Source organism: Corvus moneduloides, chromosome 8, assembly GCF_009650955.1.
Source record: "Corvus moneduloides isolate bCorMon1 chromosome 8, bCorMon1.pri, whole genome shotgun sequence".
Classification (NCBI taxonomy): Eukaryota; Metazoa; Chordata; class Aves; order Passeriformes; family Corvidae; genus Corvus; species Corvus moneduloides.
The window spans coordinates 15503498-15523519 of NC_045483.1; the positions used below are offsets into that span (position 1 = coordinate 15503498).

General features: G+C 38.6%; 2 protein-coding genes across 10 annotated transcripts in view; one reads left to right on the top strand and one right to left on the bottom strand.

Moving 5' to 3' along the window:
- Positions 1–20022, bottom strand: part of DNTT (DNA nucleotidylexotransferase) — a 162339-nt gene that overhangs the window by 130763 nt on the left and 11554 nt on the right. The window contains exon 1 of one of the 2 annotated variants that reach the window (XM_032117163.1): positions 9658–10171. The exons of the other annotated variant lie outside the window; for it this stretch is intronic. The gene's annotated coding sequence lies outside the window, so the exon portion shown is untranslated. Of the gene's footprint in view, positions 1–9657; positions 10172–20022 lie in introns of those variants that run through there. 2 annotated transcript variants of the gene reach the window in all.
- Positions 1–20022, top strand: part of BLNK (B cell linker) — a 94972-nt gene that overhangs the window by 18765 nt on the left and 56185 nt on the right. For all 8 annotated transcript variants that reach the window (XR_004241660.1, XM_032117151.1, XM_032117153.1 and 5 more), the window contains exon 3: positions 12477–12523. Coding sequence is in view for 7 of the 8 variants with exons in the window: in XM_032117151.1 (XP_031973042.1) it covers positions 12477–12523 (47 nt within the window). In the remaining variant the exon portion in view is untranslated. The remainder of the gene's footprint in view (positions 1–12476; positions 12524–20022) is intronic.

A 20022-nucleotide genomic window follows, 5' to 3' on the forward strand; every position in this document is an offset into this window, starting at 1 on the left:
GATTCACACTGATATTGAACTCATCACAAACCTTTTAACAGTGGGGGATTAACTTCTAATAAACAAACAATTTGTCAGCAGTTGATAATTGATATATCAAAATTCAAATGTTCTCTCTTTTTGAGTTCTTTTTGTGTTTTACAAGCGTATCTGCCCAATTGTAAGGATGGCTGTTATGCAATATGATCATCCATTATTGCCTCTTGACTTTCACAAATCATCGAATCATTTAGAGACCAGCATATGTTTTTTATATTAGTGCACAATGTTCACACAATTACTAGTTTGCTTCTTCATGTAAACAACACTGACAGTCACTCTGCACAATACATTTCTTTAAAACCTTGATTAAAGCATTTAAATGTAAAAATGGAAATACTCGCTGTAAGCTAAATTTCAGTATCAGTCAATGGCTTGAGGGTGAGAAAGGGAGAGACAAAGTTAACCAACAGTGACCTTTTTCCTAAAAAGAAATACTCCCACACACAAGGAAACTGAGGTTAGGAGAGCAATTTAAAGTTAACATGCTGGTCGCTTTCATCCCAGTATAAATATCACTGGCTTTCAGATACCATTATCATGACAGACTAATATTAGAACTGTTCACAAATATGGGTATTGTTTTCCTGGAATGAGCTTATTTTTGAAATTATGTGAAAAGATATTTGCATGAACGGTTTTGACCTCTTCTCTTGCTCTTTGCCCATTAATATATCTCAGCTGGTTTGTATTTTAACATTCCGAAACTTCCAGTTGCTTTCAAAGCTCAACTTTTCTCAAAGAAAACATGCTGCTTTTCTTTTCTCCTCACACTCTGAACTCTGCACAAGCTTGCTAATAGATTTAAAGACATACTGCTCCAAAATGGTCCAATGGCAGCACACTGAAATTCAAGTGTTATTTCATGAACTGCCAGGAAAGGAAACAGTGTCTGTATGTCAGGGGAAATTTGGAATTTCTTGTCATCATTTAATCTTGGTTGTCAACAGCATGTTGGGTCATTGACTTATAAAGCCTTGAAACCAAAATATTTATTTTTAGACACTTTAAATACATATTCTGGTATTTATTTCACTTCAAGAGCCATGCTTGCTAACTACCGTAATTTAAATTTTACAAATGGGTAGAAAAAGTCCTCTCTAAAGTAGATTCATGTATGTTTATATATAGTGGAAGAGTCATTGCCATGACATTTGGCATCATTCTTATAACCCACACTAATTGCCTTGCTCACAGTTAACTTGGGCCACTTCTAGAATGAGCCAAAAGGAAGTCTGTTTCACTTGCATTCCTGAACAGTATCTAATGCTATAAAATCAATGCTGAATGTACTAAGAGCAGGATTATAAAATCAGAATACTTAAAAGGTTTGAGAACTTCAGACATAGACAGACTTCACTGGCTAACTTGAAGTGTCAAAGAGAAAAAGACCAATATTTTCATTTATGAAGATTCATCACGCTGAGGGGGAAGGGAAAGATGCACATGCTGGGTACCCCAGGACCTTGATTAAATATGCAGATCTAGCATGAAATCCAAATAAATAAATGTTCATGTGTAAAGACCAAGCAGCAATATAGAAGTATAAAAAACACAAATACTGTATCACTTACATACTGATACTCTGTAAAGCAATATATACGCACATGAACACCATAACTTCAACCTAATATGATGAGTCCTGTATCCAAAACTAGATGTCTTTTTTCCTGTTGAAATTGTCTAACAGTTTAACATCTATTAGATAGATATACATCACCTAACAAATAGGTCATTATACCCTTAAATTTCCATATAAGAACAAAGGAGGTAAAAAACTTTCAAAGCACTTTTTCCTTTGCTTCTTTCTAACTGATGCTATCTGTTCAGGTCTTGACAGCTAAAGTAAAAGGAAATCAAACCTCTCAAATTAAGTTACTCTCCACCTTGATAGCTATCCCCACAACATCTATCACCCAGAAGCATCATTAGGACCAGACATGTTGCACTGACAGAAGACATTGTTGATTGCATTAAACCAGAAAAGACTTTAATTAAACCACTTAAGCACACTAACAAATTTAATGGCATCCGAGAACGACAGGATATTGGGGTATGGGGGAGGGAATGCTCTGTCTACAGGCTGTCTTTCAAATTCCCAAACTGAGAAAAACAAAGCAGATGTTTAAATCAAATATCCTTAACCACTTTGTAACCGAGTACATACTGAGAAAGTTCGTAAAGCTCTTTGTGTCACTGGTAGCATTGACTAATACTGTACAAGCTTTTGGCTTTGCCCCTTCAAGATGTGGCTCTCAAAATTTGGGGCTGTCCCGGCCATAAACCACTAAGCAGCACCCTGCTCTCTATCACAGACCAGGAGACATGTCACCACTCTGTGCTATACCTATCTTCCTTCCCACCTTAGAAGTCCTCATCCACATTCACCATGCTGTGACCCAACAAAGATTTTGCTCATGCTTTGAGTAAAGACATTTACAGACATAGGCACGTGTAGCTGTTTTTCTCCAGGGGCAGAAATAGTTTCTTCTGTTTCAGCCAGGGCCACATGTTGCATGCACTGCTGGCAGATGGTCTTTTCAACACATAACAGTTGTGAAGGCTGAGTTCTTGCAGCAGCTCAGACCTAGCATGTGTGCTTCACAGTAAGAGGTCTTAATTGTGCTCAACCTTGATACCTCTGCTGCTTACCTAAATTACCACTATTACAGTATTTTGTCCTACTTGTAAAGACTGCCAGCCAGCACCTTCAGGTCTATCTTTTCACAAAGTTATTTCAGCCATTGAAATGCAGCAGTCATGATCTTGCTGATGGAGTCCGTGATTACTCACTATTAATAACGTTGCTTGCTGTGGTTGAGGTAATATGAATCAAGCAAATCAAGTGCTCATTTTCAAGATGCCTACAGATACAGATACACAACATATTTGTGACTATGTGAATTAAAGAGTACCTATATAGGATAGATATAACCACTGAGATTATTAAAATCTAAACAGTGGAACTAAAGCCCTACCTCAAAACCCTAAACCAGTATCAAAGGAGGGACAGCAAATCTATTCCACTATGCAGGGAGAACTTTCAAAGTCAAGTAGCTCAGCACATTTCTGTGTGGGCATTTGAAATTGTTTCTTCAATGTAGATGCACAAGGAGCTTATGAGGTGGCTTATTTCTAAAGAGAAGACAGCCAGCCATCAAAGTGTTTAGGGTAGACAGGCATGTACTAAGTCACATTTGGTTTCCTGATTCAGCAAGAGTATTTGTTCTTATAATTAAGATTTGCTACTTCTAGTTCCCTTGATGAAATGTAAGGTGCTTACAATTATGCAGATGTTCTTGCTTAATCTTTCAAGAATATATAGGTTTTGATTTTAAGACTGCTGTTACAGCTTAACTGCTGCTGACAGCTTCTGCCATAGTATTTGCTCTGAGAGGTGAGATGATTCTCATACCCCTTCTCTACAGCTTTTTCAGGCTCAGCTATTTCCCAGCACTTCTTGTTCTAATTGTTTTTGTCTAGATGCAGGAAAGCAGAAGGCAGCTGATTCTGCAGGCAGTGTCAGCAGGGAGCACATCTGCACAGTTCCCAGGCCCTTGGCCAGCAGGGGAGAGCTGAAGGTCCAATGTCACCCACTTTCTGGGATTCTCAAAGATTGATCCCACTGCTCCCAACAGCCTGACGCACCTGGGGAGCACCTGTATTTAGTTATTTGGCTTGTATAACTGCAGTTCACTAAGATGATAACTTCCCTTCCCCGAAGAAAGAAGAGTCCTTGCCAGTCTCAGCTACCAGTGACCTGAGAATTGATTCCTGATATGCTATTTCCTGTTGTCATTTTCAGTGTCCCTCATGAGGGCAGGATGGAAACAATTAGTACCCAGAAAACTGAGTTTTGTATTTCAGTGCAATGCACAGAGCATCTTGCACTGACTCAGCCTCAGCCATTGTTCACAGACATTACTCTTCCTACTAATTCAATATTCAAGTACTAAAACACCACCACCACAACCATTTTAGCTCTTGCCTCCTCCCATTCCCTTAGTAAGCAAATTAGATTAACTGAAGGGACTTTTTTATACCTGCAGAGATGTCTGCTCACTTAAGGAAATACCAAATAGCAAAACCAGATTATTCCAATAGGAAAGAGGAGCTAGAAAGAAACTGCACATAATCACACAGCCAAGGGACAGTCTTTGTTTTCACAGCATAAGCTAGACACAGAAGGGCACCACTTGACTCAAATCACCTGCATGCAGTTACTGGAACAGGATCAGGTAGCTGGAAGCAGCAGCTGGCCTCAGACCTGTTTCAGCCCTGACAAAGGCAAGATTATTAACAGAAGCTGGCAGTGTCAATTCTGCTTTATGTCATTACTAAGCTGGGTCAACAGCATATTGCACTCACACCTTGGGCTGAGTCCTGAAGAAAGGTCAGTTCTTAAAGCACCAGGTCTGCTTCCAGCAGGACTCCTCTGTACTGAGGACATTTCTGCAGCATGTCCTGTTTCTTGGCATTTTGACTACAGACTGGAAACATTTTCCAGGCCTAAAATCTTAGATGTGGCCAAAAAATGGAACTTTTGACACTACAATATTTCCCTTTGCTCTGATTCAGAAGGAATAGTTGCAAACCTCACATAAAAGTAAAAATAAAGTGCTTTGGAACCACTAATGCAGTAATGCTTACATGCCTCATTTGGGTCTTTTACCTTATATTAAAAAACATGAAAATGAATTGATTCAACTTTACCAAGTTTTTATAGATTCTTAATCATCAATGAAGTGAAAGAAGCCCTGAAAAACAATTTGTTTTCATTGATGAAGCATTTTTAGAGATAAATGGTTCTGCTAGAAGAATTTCAGCTGGCTCTTTTGAATTCTCTTTTCTCACAAAAACAAATCAGTCTTACTAATCTTGCAGCCTACATCAGCAGAGGCTCTGCTGCTTTTTGCTGAGGCTGAATTTCTGGTGGTCACAGTTATTTCTATATGTGGTGACTTCCTTCCTCTTTCAAACACTGAAACTCAATTTGCTTAAGCATATAGTGGTGCATTACTACAAAGATATGGGAAGTGGTTTTATTTTCTGTGTTCCAGTAAATGTCCTTTCAGTAAGGACATGCAAATACAGACAGAGCTTGGCCCACAGAACATTACACTCTCAGTGAGGAAGAAAGTATATTTTTGAAAGAACCTTGGAAATCTCTCATCTCTCCATCAGGTCAGCCTAACACTAATGGGGACATCATGTTCCAGGAAAAATAACATGAACTTTCCCATTGTATGCACTATATAAACTGATTTATTTTACAAATCAAACCTTACTGTCTGTCTTAGAACAAAGCTATTTCTGCAGCCAGTTCTCAAGGAGAAGACCATTCATTCCACATGTGAGATTGAATAAGACAGGTTCAAAAAGTCTTGGACAGTCAAGTATAAGCAAACAGCTCCTGGGGTATACAACAGGTTGGAAACCCTAGGTCATAAACAAATAAATCATAGGTGAACCCACTCATAGCACATATAAGAATAAAGGGTCAACTAGTTTAATGTTTCACTGAGCTCTTAATGTAAGATGGTACTATTGCAATAGGCAGCTTCCTCAGAACAATGCTAACCACAGGGGTTCACTGAGCTACTATTGAAAGAAAACATCTTTCAGTCAAGGAAAAAACAGGTTTCTAACATCTCAACAGCTAAAAAAAGTGGTAGGTGAGGCAGTACAGATTCCTCAGAACCATACAGCTCAACGCATATTAAACCTTATCAAATAATTCCAAAAACCCTTTGGTTTTGATTTGAAATGTTAGAGCAGCAATACTACAGACAGATCTCCATCAATGTAATAAAGTATTTCCAGCTGCCCTAAGGAATGTGAAGTAATCTACTGTTCCTTCCAGCAAGGGAAACATCTAGATCTCAAACTCCCATTACATGCTGAACACAGCTCTTGGTAACACAATATTAGACTGACAGTTTTTTAACTAAAAGCATGCCTGAGGACAAAATAACAGCAGCATTCCATCATGGATGACAAATCCACTGTGGACCAAGAAACCCAACCCCAGCAGTCCTATTTACAACAAGCATGTCCTGAATACATTCCCTTGCTACCAATACAACTCCGTTTGTACTGTGCAAGGGTTTATATAAACCAAGTGCAGAGACAGCTGCTCTGTAATCTTAGAGATCTCATGTATATTAACAATTCTGGTGACTAGCATGACTTATGCTTCCACAGTTTTGGAAAGGCATCAGTGTCCAAGAGGTAAGGAGAAGCCCCAGGGAGTGCAGACAAAGTCAGAGCGACTCTGCACATAGCAATTGGCCTCACGTCATTGCAACCACTCCCACTCAGACCCCAAAGGTCAAACGCATGTTACAATTGTTAAGCACCTGCAGTGGATTACCAGGTTCAGGACAGATAAGATTCCATCTCCCAGCTCTGGCTGGCACAACTGTTAACAACTAATCTTGTCCTTAGAGAGCAGCTCTGAAGCAAACAGGATTGCTGCTCGGCTCTGCTTTCCCACTAAAGCAGCAGGCTTGCCTATCTGAAATGACAGCTGCTGTTTCTTATACCACTTCTATAACTGTGACTTGAGTCTCATTGCAGAATGTCAACATTTGTATTCAACAAATATGATTCACCATGTTTTGAAAGTAACAGAGATGGAATGATAGAGGCAGCATATGATTCACCACAGCCTTGAAACTGCACAGAGTTATGTTTCATTAGAATTATGCTACCAACATTTTTTATCTCTGAGATATTTGCAACAGTTATTATAAACTGAGAAGACTGTAAAAGAAACACTTACAATCCAAAATTGACCAATATTATTTGGCAATTCTTGCCACAAACTGCTAACCCAGAAAAAATAATCTATGATTTTTTTTCCCCACACTTCTAATTACGTTTTCACTGAAGCACACTCACTTCCCTTCTTCCTCCAGATTTGCCTTTGTCTTCACCCAGTCTTCTATTGGTGACATCTTTCATCTTATTATCTGGAAGATAGATTTGAATAATGCTTTTATATTTTTCTATGTTCATTTTAAATTGCACCCTTTGACTATAGGTATATGACTATAGGTGCCCCTAAGCCATGTTTTTAAAAATAGTTTTTAAAATAATCGATACTTCATTTTTGCATATCTTTGCTTGTTATTAGTAATTTATACATTATGTATATAATGGCACTGGAGGCAAAGATAAATTAAAGCCTCAGTGGGGTAGGCATCCTGCAGAGTTTTAGCAAGGGATTTTTTCTTCAAAGACACGAGCAACACAAGCTACACAAAACAGAAAAATATTTTTTTAATGCCCTTTGAATAAAAATATGAATGAGAAATGAATATATTAACCATGATTCAGCAAACGAACATGGGAATGATTTAATCACATGTCTATATGCTTTATCAATTCATAGCCTACATATCTTGCCTGAATTCATGTGAGATCTCAGTTTTGGTCATAAAGTCCTGTTTCCCCTCCCAGAGGAGCTTACACTTGTGAGTAATGCCACACCTGAGAAACACATCACAGCTCTGAGGCCAGACTTCCCCTGTTTGTTCATAAGAGGTCAAAAATTGGTAGCTGCCAAGCAGTTTCCCAGCTGACCTTGATGAAATTCTGTAACTCTTACCCTCACCTTCTTTTTAAGCCTCATGCCCCTTTCAACCTTTTCTCCTCTAATGAAACTGTTCATCAGTTCTCTAGCATGAGGCTGTGCATTCAGAAAGGTGACCCACAACCTGGCATTATATAAGTGAGACATTACTAAAATAAGCAAGATTTAGTTGGAAGTGCTCTGTAACACCAAGATAAAGCACAGAGAATTGCAATTTTAGTATGTAATACAGTTAAAATCCATTCATCTGCTATGCAAACTGGTCTCACTATAAGGCCACTTTGCACACAAAGTGCTATTGCTGCCACTAGATGTCAGTTTTACACACTTTAAAATGGACAATTCCCTTAAAAACAGTAATTCTTCGTTCACAATAGAAGCAGCTCTCTATTGTGTCATTCTTTCTGAACTAACCTTTAAGTATCTCACATTTTATTTACATTCTCTCCACTTCTCCCCCACCTCCTTGGGACATAGATCTCCTTTATTTAAGAAAAAAATAAAAATTTCCTCTATGCATTTATTCCGTTATTTACTCAGTCTGAGACACTGGCCGGTTTTCCCAGATAACCTGGCAAAAGTCTATAGCTCAGGTTGTGTCTCTAGAGGCCAGCACTGAAATCTTACTTTTATTTCCCAGAGATATTTTCATATTCCATAAGGACACTTTTACTAAGAAATGCCAAAGTAATTACAGATAGGCTGCCATGCCAGTTAATAAGGGATATCATTAATATGGCTTATTAAAATTTTATGATTTTTCAGATTTTTACTTACATTGACTGCCTAAATTTAGATAGCTGTTGTTTATACACTAAACCTCTGTCTCTCAGAAGTAAAAAATGCAGTTGTACATTCCTCCTAATCAAGGAGCTCCTTCCAGGTGTTTTTCTTGAAAACAGTTTTCATTAACTAGTCTTAACACAAACTTGGTCATACTGAACACAGAACTTCTATATTATGTATTTACTTTATCACAGCAAAATGAAATTGCTTTTTGTCAAGCAAATCTGTCTTTAATCCCTCCCCCCAAAGAAAAATTATTGAAGAAAATTAGGAGGAAGTCAAATTCAGTATACATTATTACATTCAAATATATGCATACACACACAAAAAGCAACAAACACTTCCAAAGCTGTCCATGCTCAGACTGGCAACATTACAGAATGTAGCTCTGAATTTTTGTAAGGTAATGACAAGACTGTCACCTTACATGCAGCTGTACTGCCCAGATATTGACAGTTTATCTAGCAACACAGTATGTTTGTCTATCATAATGTCAAAGGAATCCCCTCACCCTCATTCACATCAAAATCTGACATCTTCAAGCTCCTACTGATCCTTCACAGCTCTCCTGGATTGTTCAAGGTATTCTTTGCACCTGCAGCTGTAACCATCTTACACAAGTGCCTTCCTACCAGAAAGGGCTGGAAAGGAAGGAAGAGGAAAGATGTATTTCAATGAATTTCAAAACACTGCATCATGCAATCAACTCTATCAACAACCTTCTCCAAAGACATCCAAAAACTTTTTTGAGGCAACAACTCCACTGAAACCATCCATCTGCACGATCTCAGCAACTGTAAAAGCATGACAAAAAAACTCCAAAGCAAACACAGAATCCAAAACACATCAAGTCCCATGACTGCTGACAGCAATGTTCATGACTTAAGAGCCTTCCTTAGAGAAGTGTTATGCCTGGGGCAGATGATGGGGTCTATATGCTGTGTATTGTGTTGCAACGTTTTACCCCATTCCTTTTACCTTCCTACCAACACTCGCTATCTCTTATCTGCCTATCAGGCATCCCCAGGACTGCAAAATGCCCTAAATCCCACCCAGCCAAGGCACGTAAGCCACCCGCACACACACTGCTCTCTTGCAAGCGCATGCACTGAAGCAGAGCACCTCAGACATGCCAGATCACTCTGCATGTACTGCACAGTCCATGCACACGAGCCAGACGAAAATACACAAAACCCATTTATGGGTCTGCAGCTCCAGATCGTCACAGGTTGTACCTTCTCTTTGCTTTTGATGCAAGGCGTCTCCTTGCCAGCACCCATGGTGGCAAGCAGCTACAGCAGGAAAGGCTCAGGTCCAAGATATGCTTCTGCAAGTAAAGGAGCAAAAGACACACCTCAAACATTTGCACTACTACAGCATTTCTCTCGCTCCAGGATGCTGTCTGCAGAACAAAGCTGGTTGGCTCGATCTGCAAGCTAGGAATTTTGGTTACTCTGAGCTACTGAGCTAAGTGAGTTACTGAGAAAATTGATGTTGGGTGAATGAAGCAGCCAGCAGAAATGAGGAAATCAACAGCAGGCTAGAAGAGAACAGATTTTTTTTATATGCTTTCTAAATTGTGCTCTAATATGAAACCATAAACATAAAAACCAAAACACAGAAAACAGAAAAAAGGGAGGAAAATGAAACTAAAGAACACTCTGTCCCTTTAGTTCCTCATTGTATATTTGGCAACTCAAATTCCTCCAGGAAAGAGACTGCTTTAACTTCTTCTTTATCACACATATTCATTTGCAACTTATTCCATTCATGCCAATATGAATCACTAACAACGTATATCATAACCAACAACAGAAGCAGTGGTTAATTAAAATCTGGAAGCATTAGTCATCTTCCTACAGAACCTACCATGTAATTTCAAAACTGTTGAGTTTGCAAGATATTTTTGGACCCTTTCCTAGGACCAGAATTCTGCTGCTGCAGAGCAGCAGCAGCTCTTACCTTCAATCAATAGTGCATTTTACTAAAGGAAAAAATAAAAAGCTTTCAGCTGGACCCAGAGATCCATCATCTCAAACCTCAGAGAACCACATAGCATAATCCCATCATTAAAGACTGTCCCGGAGGAGGGGGAGAAAAAAGTTAAAACTCTCAATAAAAAAATTCCCCAGTAAAGGAATTGCTTAGATCCATAGCTTCGTTCTCTACCAAGCTCCATTGCAAGTTTAAAAACGGCTCCATGTGACCATACACACAGCACTTGCCTGTGTGGAAAGGCGGCTGGGCTTAGGCAGCACATTCGCAAACAGCATCTTGGAAGGACTGAAAGTTACACAAGATATTTCTCTGAAATCACCAAGCCATTATACCCCGGCAATCTTCAGACACACAAAGTAAAGGTTTAAATGCTCTGTTTTGCAAAGAAAAGGGAGTGAACAAGAATCAAACCTTTACAACAAAAAGCATAGCTGCCTCCACCTCTTACTGAAAAAGTACAAGAGGTGGTGAGGAAATGGCCCTATTCCGGCTGGTCATTGATATGCAGCGGCAATTTGGTGAGTCATCACTACAGCTGATGAAGCCCAAACGAGCCCAGATGGGCCTGTATGGCAATCACACAGCTCAATACAGTTTAAATTTCCTCAGGAATTTGGTGATTTCAGATCTGCTGGATCATCTGCTAATTACCATACACACTACATATAGATATGCAGCTGCTTTCTGTTACAGTATAATTACAGGCTAAGTATTAAATGTAGGGGGTTCTCTACTGTCTGAAATGGCATATTTTCACAACAAATATGTCAGAGAAATGCAGAGATTCACTAGAATTTAAATATAGACTGAGGAAATATGTTTTCTCTGAGAATGTGTATGTTCTCCACTTGATCTTCTCTCATACACTTATTATTAGTGTCTCCATTTGTATGCCTGATACAAACTCATCTATCATGCTGATGAGATGGTGAGAGAAAAGGCAAAATGGTTTGGGACTGATGGCTGGGGCATTATTCAGAAAAAACAGATAGATCTGGGCAAACATCAGTCATATTACAGTGAACTCAATATCACTGAGTTCACTGGAAAGTATCTATTTCAGAGATTTCACATCCACTGTAGGTCTGCCTAGGAAGTGTCAAAAAATACACAAACTAATTTGCTCTTCCCAACACAGAAACAGATGGATGGTTAGAATTGCATCTATTAAATGGACGTATTTTCAGCCTGACCTATCCTCTGCTGAAATCTAAACTGAAAAAGGGGGAATTTTAGCATTAGAAGGTTTCTGGACTGAAAACACGTAATCCCACATCTTGGTACAATCCTAAGACTTTACTGGAAATTTTGCACTAAAGAAAAATCCATAGTTAAAAAAGGGTTTAATTTAGACTAACTTAAAACTCTGACTTAAGAAGTTTGACTGCAAGCTGCACACTAGCTTGAACATCAAAAGCAGTGCATGAACTCCTCATTCACATTGAGGTGAAAGGTATATAGAACTACACAAACCATTGAAATCATTTGGTGAAACTGTTTCCAGTACCTGAATTAGCTTGTTCAGCACTAGAATGGGCACTTTATGTGCCAAGGTAGAACACTACAAATTCTATTTCTTTTTTATCACCAGCTTTTCATGGGTTGAGAAGTCATGCAGAACTTTAGAACCAAAACAGACCAAACATGAGGTTAAATAATATCCCAGCCATTGTTAAAGTATCTTCCACTCAGCCATTGTTATACTTATCTGCTGATTTGAGTAAAAAAAACCCAAAGAAATTCTGTGGTGAAGAGACCACATTAAATGGTTTGCTTACCACTTCTTGAATGATTCATTAACCAGCCTAATTTAATCCACCACATGCCCGGTAAAATTCCAGTTTAACAACGTAGTGTGTGCTACCAGCTTTCTAGAAATGTTACAACAGGCCAATAGCAAAAAGTTAAGCATTAACCAAGATGAGACAAGCATGTAGCTACAAAACTAAAAACTGTTTTTTCATTCACTTTATAAAATATCATTTATTTCACTTCATGGATTGCTCTTGATTAAAATGATCATTTAAGATATAAAACCTGTTTTCTCTCTTTTCAGAATGCATTAGATTATGAGCTGAGCAGATTCAAAACTATGCACCAGCCGTAAGTGTCCCATTATTTTCTGTTTCCCCATTGAATAACTAATACACTTGTACTCTGACAGTTGCTCTGTTAATGAATCAGGAAAAATGAGAAATGAAACCTCTTGCTCAGGTGAATTTTAACATTAATTGACAGGGGTGGGACTTCCTCAGGATTAGGATCCTGGAATGTTTACAAGAGCCATGGTTCAGATCAGCTGACAGGAAAGTCTCTTCTGCACCAGATGCTGGGTGTTATTCTTTCTCAGAACAGAAAGGGACAACCATAATATTAGTAGAAGTACAAGTTCAACTTTTTCCAAAACACAGAGGATCTTTGCTTGTATGGTATTTGAGGTCAAATTTTCAGAATTGGTTCATCTGCTACTTATGGATCAATTTAAGTGATCAATTTAACAAAGCACTATGTTGAAAGTAATTTAAATAGAATTTAAATACAGTACTGAATAAGTAAATATAGATATAATGGTTGAGAAATGCCTTTATATAAACTTGTGACAAGTCAAGTTCATTTCAAAGGATATCCTTAATGTTCAAATATATTATTTCTCTTGCAGTACTACAGAGAAATAATATTAGGGAATTTTCTCTATGAGCCAATAAAACCAAGAAGACTTCAGTTTAATATAGTGTGTTGCTTTCTTCACCTAATGGTTGTTGTTATTCCATGTAGCTTTCCCCTCCCCTGCTGGCTGGGGAAACATTGATCTATTTACAAATTGTTTTCTGAATTCCACTCTATTGGTAAGAAACTGGATGGATTTGAAGGCATTTTTACTCATTAAATTCCAATTTCTACTGACAGAAATTTGTTGAGAGCATAGGTAAATATTCTTCTGGGTTTAATTTAATAATTAACTAGATGAGTAAAAAAAAATCAAAGGACTTTCTTGCAAAGAAATTTAGTCTGATGGGACATCATTTTGAGAGAAAATGTAGAGAGAATTAATATAAAGTCAACCAAGGAGATGTCTTCTGTTTCTGATATGTATGAATCTGATCTACTACAATATTGGGGCAAACAGAAATATATTGAACTGAGGCCAAGAGTTGCATTTCTACTGATGTGGGCTTTCAGGCTTTGAATTCTCAAATAGTATACTGGAATAACAAAAGTGTTTTGCCATATGAATTCTGTTGTCTAAAGCATTAAAAATCCTTAAATTCACAGTACGGATGTCGTATCCCTAGTACCAACTTCCACTCTAAAATCTGTTACTCTTACTTCATACTACTTGCTACTTGCTACTGCCTGAGGTTCTGCACTCAAACAGTTTAACTGGAGACGATCTACATTGATCCACCTAAGACAGATTAAGTGGCCTGTTCAAGCATGTTCATACAGCAGGTAATTCCCAATGGACCAAAACACTAAGGACAGATAAACAGAAAGTGAGTAATTGCCCGACAAGGTGAGACTGAAATCCTGTGTTTCTCCTGGCAGTGGCCAGGGTTTCGGGTCTCTGCCTTTATGAAAGTTTCTTCATGAGGGCTTCATTAGGCAGGAGTTAGGTTCTCTGACCACCATCAAAGGCTCTTTGCCTTTCCCATTCTAGTTCAACACTTGGTATTCTTGTTTTCCACAAGATTCTGAGTCTACAAGGCTGTAAGTGCTCTGTGAAAACAGAGTTATTCCCCATTTTGCTGGGACATGTCATGGCAGGTGTACCAGGAGCAATCTGCAGCCATGCTTGAGTGTGCTTCCCTGCCCTCTGTACCAAACACCTCCACTAACTTAATGCAAGGCTCTTTTCCCTCTAGCCAGTACCGTGCTTGTTCTCTAAGGGGAAAAAAATACCTGGGCAAAAAAGACAAAATGGTTTATCTGGAAAGAGTTTATCATTGTAATTCTGTTTTGATACTCTTAAGTAAACTTTTTTTGCACTACACTTTTCATGAAGTCTCTTACTGTATTGGGTTTACTATATCAATGTTGGCTTTGACAGCCTAATGACAGCCCCATATAAACTAGTTCCCACCTACACTTCAAGCCATAGGTCTACCTAGATTGCTTCTGAGCAACTACTGAATATTAAGGTGAAATTACCAAGTTGTGGTCTCTACTAGTATCTTGCCCTACCCCTGAAATGCAATAATGAAAGATTTTCTTCCCCACTTGCCAAAACAATGTCAGAAGAGAGGTGCTGTTTTCAAACACAGGACAGCAGACTACTGAGTCACTGGTCCAAACCCTCTCTGGAGCTGGCTGCCAGGGTTGTGCAACAAACTGCTCTCACAGGTTTATACGTTTTCAGCAATCCTGACATCATGTTGAAATCTGGAGCTTTGCTTAAAGCCCTTCCTCCTGCAGAAGCACCTTTGTGCTTTTTTCACTCTGCACAGCAGATTCATTTGATAAATTCTCACCCTGAAAGCCTGAGATCACCCAAAACACTCACCTAGTTCACTCTCAAGAATGCCAGTACTTTCCAAATGCTTCCCATGAGAGCAGTTTCAAACATCCCACTGGCTACAGTCATGGGCTTGTTTAGTCAGTGCTAACATTTATGCTGCAGAGAACACTACATAGAACATCATGCAACATTCAGGAGCACTTTATAAGAGAGTGCAGGTACCATAATCAACCTCATACCACAGATATATGAGAATAGTGGAACTTAAGGCCTTTCCAAACATGCTGTCTTGCTGTGCAAATAAGATTGGTATTTACAACTGTATTCAGCAAAACCCGGCATATAGGCTATAACTCAATTATAAACATCCAAAATTTGGAAGCACATCTCAAGAAAGAAATGTAATTACAGCTCCATCACCTCAGTGTAGGTAGTCCAAGACTTACAGTATCAGATGTTTATGCAGAAGTTTTTTCATAATGTTTTCAGCTTACCCAAGTTTCATTTTCCCAGGGACCGTGAAATTAAAAGGCTGCCTTTATAGCTAATGTGATTAGAAATTCATCCCAGATCAAACTCAGAATAAATTTTGCTCTCAGCTTGGGAGCTCTGGGGACTACTTTACAAAACCAGGACTGAAATCTTTCATCACAAAATCAGTACTTTCTATCACGTGCAAATTCAGAAGCCTGTTCTGGCTGTGACAGATTGCCAGGTAAACGAGAAATCCTCACCTGCAAATCAGGTCTGAGGTGTCAAGTCTTGAGTTTACCATTTGTATATAGCAACATGCAGTTATGGAAGATCCTGGGTGATAAGTGAGCTGTGTTGCAGAACACATAATTACAAGTTCTGTTTAATTATGGTGTGGGTAGCATTTGATCTCCTTTGCTTGAAATAAACATCTATCAATTTTCACTTCTGTGAAAAATGTTACTACTTTATTCCACCAGGAATTTATAGTATATGCAGAAAAATTTGCTATTCTTAAATCAAGTAAGTATTCTGTAATTAAGAGTGATTTCTAGATCAGTTTCTAGCATCTTTTTTATTTTATTTGATCATAATTTTTAAGAACTCCAAACTGAAATTTTCCATCCTTGCCTTCCAAGAACAGGCAACATCTTTTCCTGAATCATATGAACAAATTCTCAGTTGTATGAGCTGTTACATACCAGGAAAGTACCTTTGTAATGCTGAAGTGTTCCACTTGAGATGGCTGCACTTTCATAGTTCAAACTGCAAGAACTAGAAATGTCACACATTAACACCTTTTTTGTTCTCCCCTCTCCACTCACACTTTTTCTTTTATTTCTTTATTAGGAAGGTAAACAACCTAATGTGGAAAATTCACTTTTCAGCTTTCACACAGACATCAACACTTAAATACACTTAACCAAAGACAAATCCTAACAAAAATACTAATAAAATTAATGAGATTTCCATGACAACTAGTCTTTTTCCTTAAAAAAATAGTAAAGACAAAGAGCTTTTGCTGTCTCTTTAAGCAAGATCCAGCAGTACAGAAATCTTGTCTTGTGCAGACAATCTCCATTTGGACTTTCCCCACTCCAGAGAAAGCTTTGACCTGAAAAACTAAGGCAGTAGATGACTTCTATTTCAATACTTAGTAAGCAGGGAAGATTTTCCTCTATCCTTGGGATATACCATAATGGTTTCTTATTACCCTGTATCCTTTAAATACCAGTGCTGATTCAGGCTGAATGTTTTATGTCTAAATAAGTAGATTTGGTTCCTTGCTTTCCCTAGGTTCTGTTGTAGCTTAAATGCCACTGAAAAATCTTCACTTATTCCCAAAACTGCAAAAGGCCAGGGCTGGAAATTCGGAAGATACCTCTTTATACAGTGAGACCTCCCAATAAAAAATGTTGCCTAAAAGAGGCCAGAACACATTTCCAGTACGTAACTCTAGTGTTACAGAAACATACTATAGGATACTTCCTTAGCAGCTATAAACATTCCAAAAGCAAAAAAAAAACCTCTCTGAAGCTCACTTCAAATCCCATTTTTATGCATTATCTAGTCATTTTTAGCACAGAAAGGCTATGAGAAAAGTCTACCCAGGCACCAAATATTTACAGAGGCAGATGTTGCCTGAAGATTAGGATGAACTCCGGATATTCTCCTGTTCACAGGAGGATCTAGGAAATTTTTGTTCAGCAAAGCAACACCATTCTGCCTTCTTTTACAGCAGTAGCAAATATTACACTTCTGCAGCAGAAAGGGGGCAACAGACACTCGCATTGCAGCAGTGCCTCTTCCATCCTGTCATGAACAATGGAGACCTTTGCAATGACACCAGTTACTCAAGGAGGAGAGGCCCCCTCACAACTAAGAAGCATAAAGGTGTAGCTAAAAACTACATTTGGCAGAGCTCATAGAGAGAAAATAGGTATCTATATACAAGAATCATTGGAATTCACTGGAGAATGTAATTCAGTCTTTGAAAAAGAAATAATAGCAAAACAGTTCTCTCAAAAGTTTAAAATATATAAAAATGCACAGAATGTACAAGTTTGTATTCTCTGATCAAGTCCTGATAAGCAGATATTTGCTGGGGTCTTCCTACTTTTCAAATAGCAGAGGAGGCAGTTCAGATGTTACTGTGTTAGAGTACTGCAGGTGTGGTTAAAGTGGGAACTAACTTGGCAGTGTTTAATTCCTGTGGTTCTGTGTACTATATTCCTGCCCCTGGGCTGAGCAGAAAGAATATATGACAAAAGGTTTTCTTTATGCACATACCACTGTTAGACTGAATTAGCACTATTGTAATTATGAGGAACGCCTCGGAGTTAAGATATATTGTCAGTGTTGGAGAGATTTTTTTTCCATTTTCTTGAAAATTGCATCAGGAAACTCCAATGAGATAAATTAATTTTGTCCTTTCTTATTGAAAATAATCACGTTCTCAAACAGATGAAAAACAAGTTGATATTATCTGGAGGTCACCAAAGAACTGATAAAGTACGAAAGATGTCAGAGAAAATCCCAAATTATCTTCCCAACACCCTTGATGGCATGATGGAAACCAGTTTCAAGCTGTCTGAATATCTTCTTGGCACATTTTGTCCTCCCTATGCCAGTTAGGAAAGCACATAGGCACAGATGTTGCAGCTTTAGCTGGATTATGTACATATATATATACATATATATAAAACATATAAATCAGTACAAGCCTAGAAGTGTCTCCAGAGTCTCCTCCTCTTCAGCCCCATGATTTTCCATTACATGTTAACATTAACATTCATTTGTGTTCAGGACAATTTCTAAATTAGAAAATTATAGAATTAGTCAACCTTGCCCAATCACTTTTCGTGCTAGCCTGCCATGCTCAGCCATCTATGGAATGTCATTAGAGGGGGCGGGGGTAACATTTATAAGTGTTTCTTTAATATTGAAACTATGCTCATTTTTAGGGACCTTCAGCAAGGTACATCAGAGATACTTTTTGATAACAGTGAGACAGACTAGGGATCTACTAGTTCTCTTTGAAGAGCAAGGGTGGATCAGCCTCTGAGAACAAAGCCTGTGCTGGTCCAGCTGGAGGGGCTGTAACAGTCAGCTTCATCTCACTAAGTTTTAGTGAAAGTAGAAATGTTTCTCTTCATTCATACTCCAGACCAGCCTAAATAGCAATGGAATATCAGTATGCAGCAACTCTATTTGGGTACCAAAAATCAAAGAAATGGGTCACCTTTTAGGACACATATCCAAATGGCCTGCTTATGTTTCCACACAAAGCCAGAAGCGAGGACCAGAAATGGAACCTGTTGCCCAAATCACAAACCACTTCTTCACCAATATCATATTTCTGGACAGGATCCCTTTCTTCCACTCTGTCAGTTGATGTGCTTTCCTGTTGCCTATTACATGGCTGTACTCAGACCACAGAGAAGAGGTTGTTGTAGTTTCAATTCACTGGTCTTTCTTCCCTTTTAGACAATCACATTTGTTAGTCAGAAAGTGCTGCACCTGGGACTCAAAACCAGAAGAAAATAACTTCTGGCTCATTCAAGCAATGAAGTGTGAACGGCTATTAATTTATAATCTCATTTTAGCAGAAATCCACATGTGCCCCAGCTCAGCTACACACTGGGCAGAAAACAGAACAGATGTCTGGGCTCATTTTGCTCCAAGTGCCCAAACTGGAGTCCTCTCAGTTTATGAAAGAAATACAATATTTATTTTACAGTGTGTTATCAATATATATTTATGCTCTCTGCAGGAGGGACATTTCATTCTTCTTGCTTTAGACTAGCCTCTGTGAAAATGAGTGAAAACACAACCTCTTTTTGCTTTTGTATAAGCATGTGGAGCTTCATTCATTACTTCATATGTTTGTGCTGTGATGTCAGGTGGTCTACGCACTATTTCTAAGATAACGAAGGAAAGTATTAAACCAAATTATGTAAAATTTATTCAGTTCAGAAATGAGAAAAGAATAGGCTGAGATGACACTAAACAATGAAAAGTGCAGTACTTAAAAATGGGGTCACCAAGACAAGTAAAGTAAAGAAGTTACAAGACGAGCTGCAAGGAGAAGTTAAGGGACCGTAGCAGGAGGGTCTGATGCAGCTGCAAGCCAGACAGTTGGGGCTGCAGCAACCAGACACTTGAAACAGCTTCAGAGGAGGCTGCTCAGTGCAGCTGGCCTGGAAAAGATGAAGTGCACTTGCCAGGAACACCACAGCAGCCCCTTGTGCAACAGAATTCAAGACCTGAAACTGTCTGAAACCCATAGAATTAACAACCTGGCCAAAAATACATATTTCAAAGATTTGCCCCCAAAAAATGCAGAAATTGTGTTCAGCATGCAAATAAATACCTTTTTACTAGCATCTTCCTTATAAAGTCCCTTTCCAAGAGCAACCAGTGGGAGGAATGTAGGATTACCTTAGTAACGCCACAGACACCGACATGGCAGCACTTGTACATAACTACTTGCAGATGTATTGACACTCATCAACACATGACTCAGGGCATCAGAGAGCCTCTCTGGATAGATCACCTGTAACCACCTAAATACAGACAGTATTATAATGTACATATTTATGAAATTATGAGTCACAAGCATCTTCATCCTGGCCTTCTCATTTTCAGTGCTTCAGTGCACCTGTATGCTTGC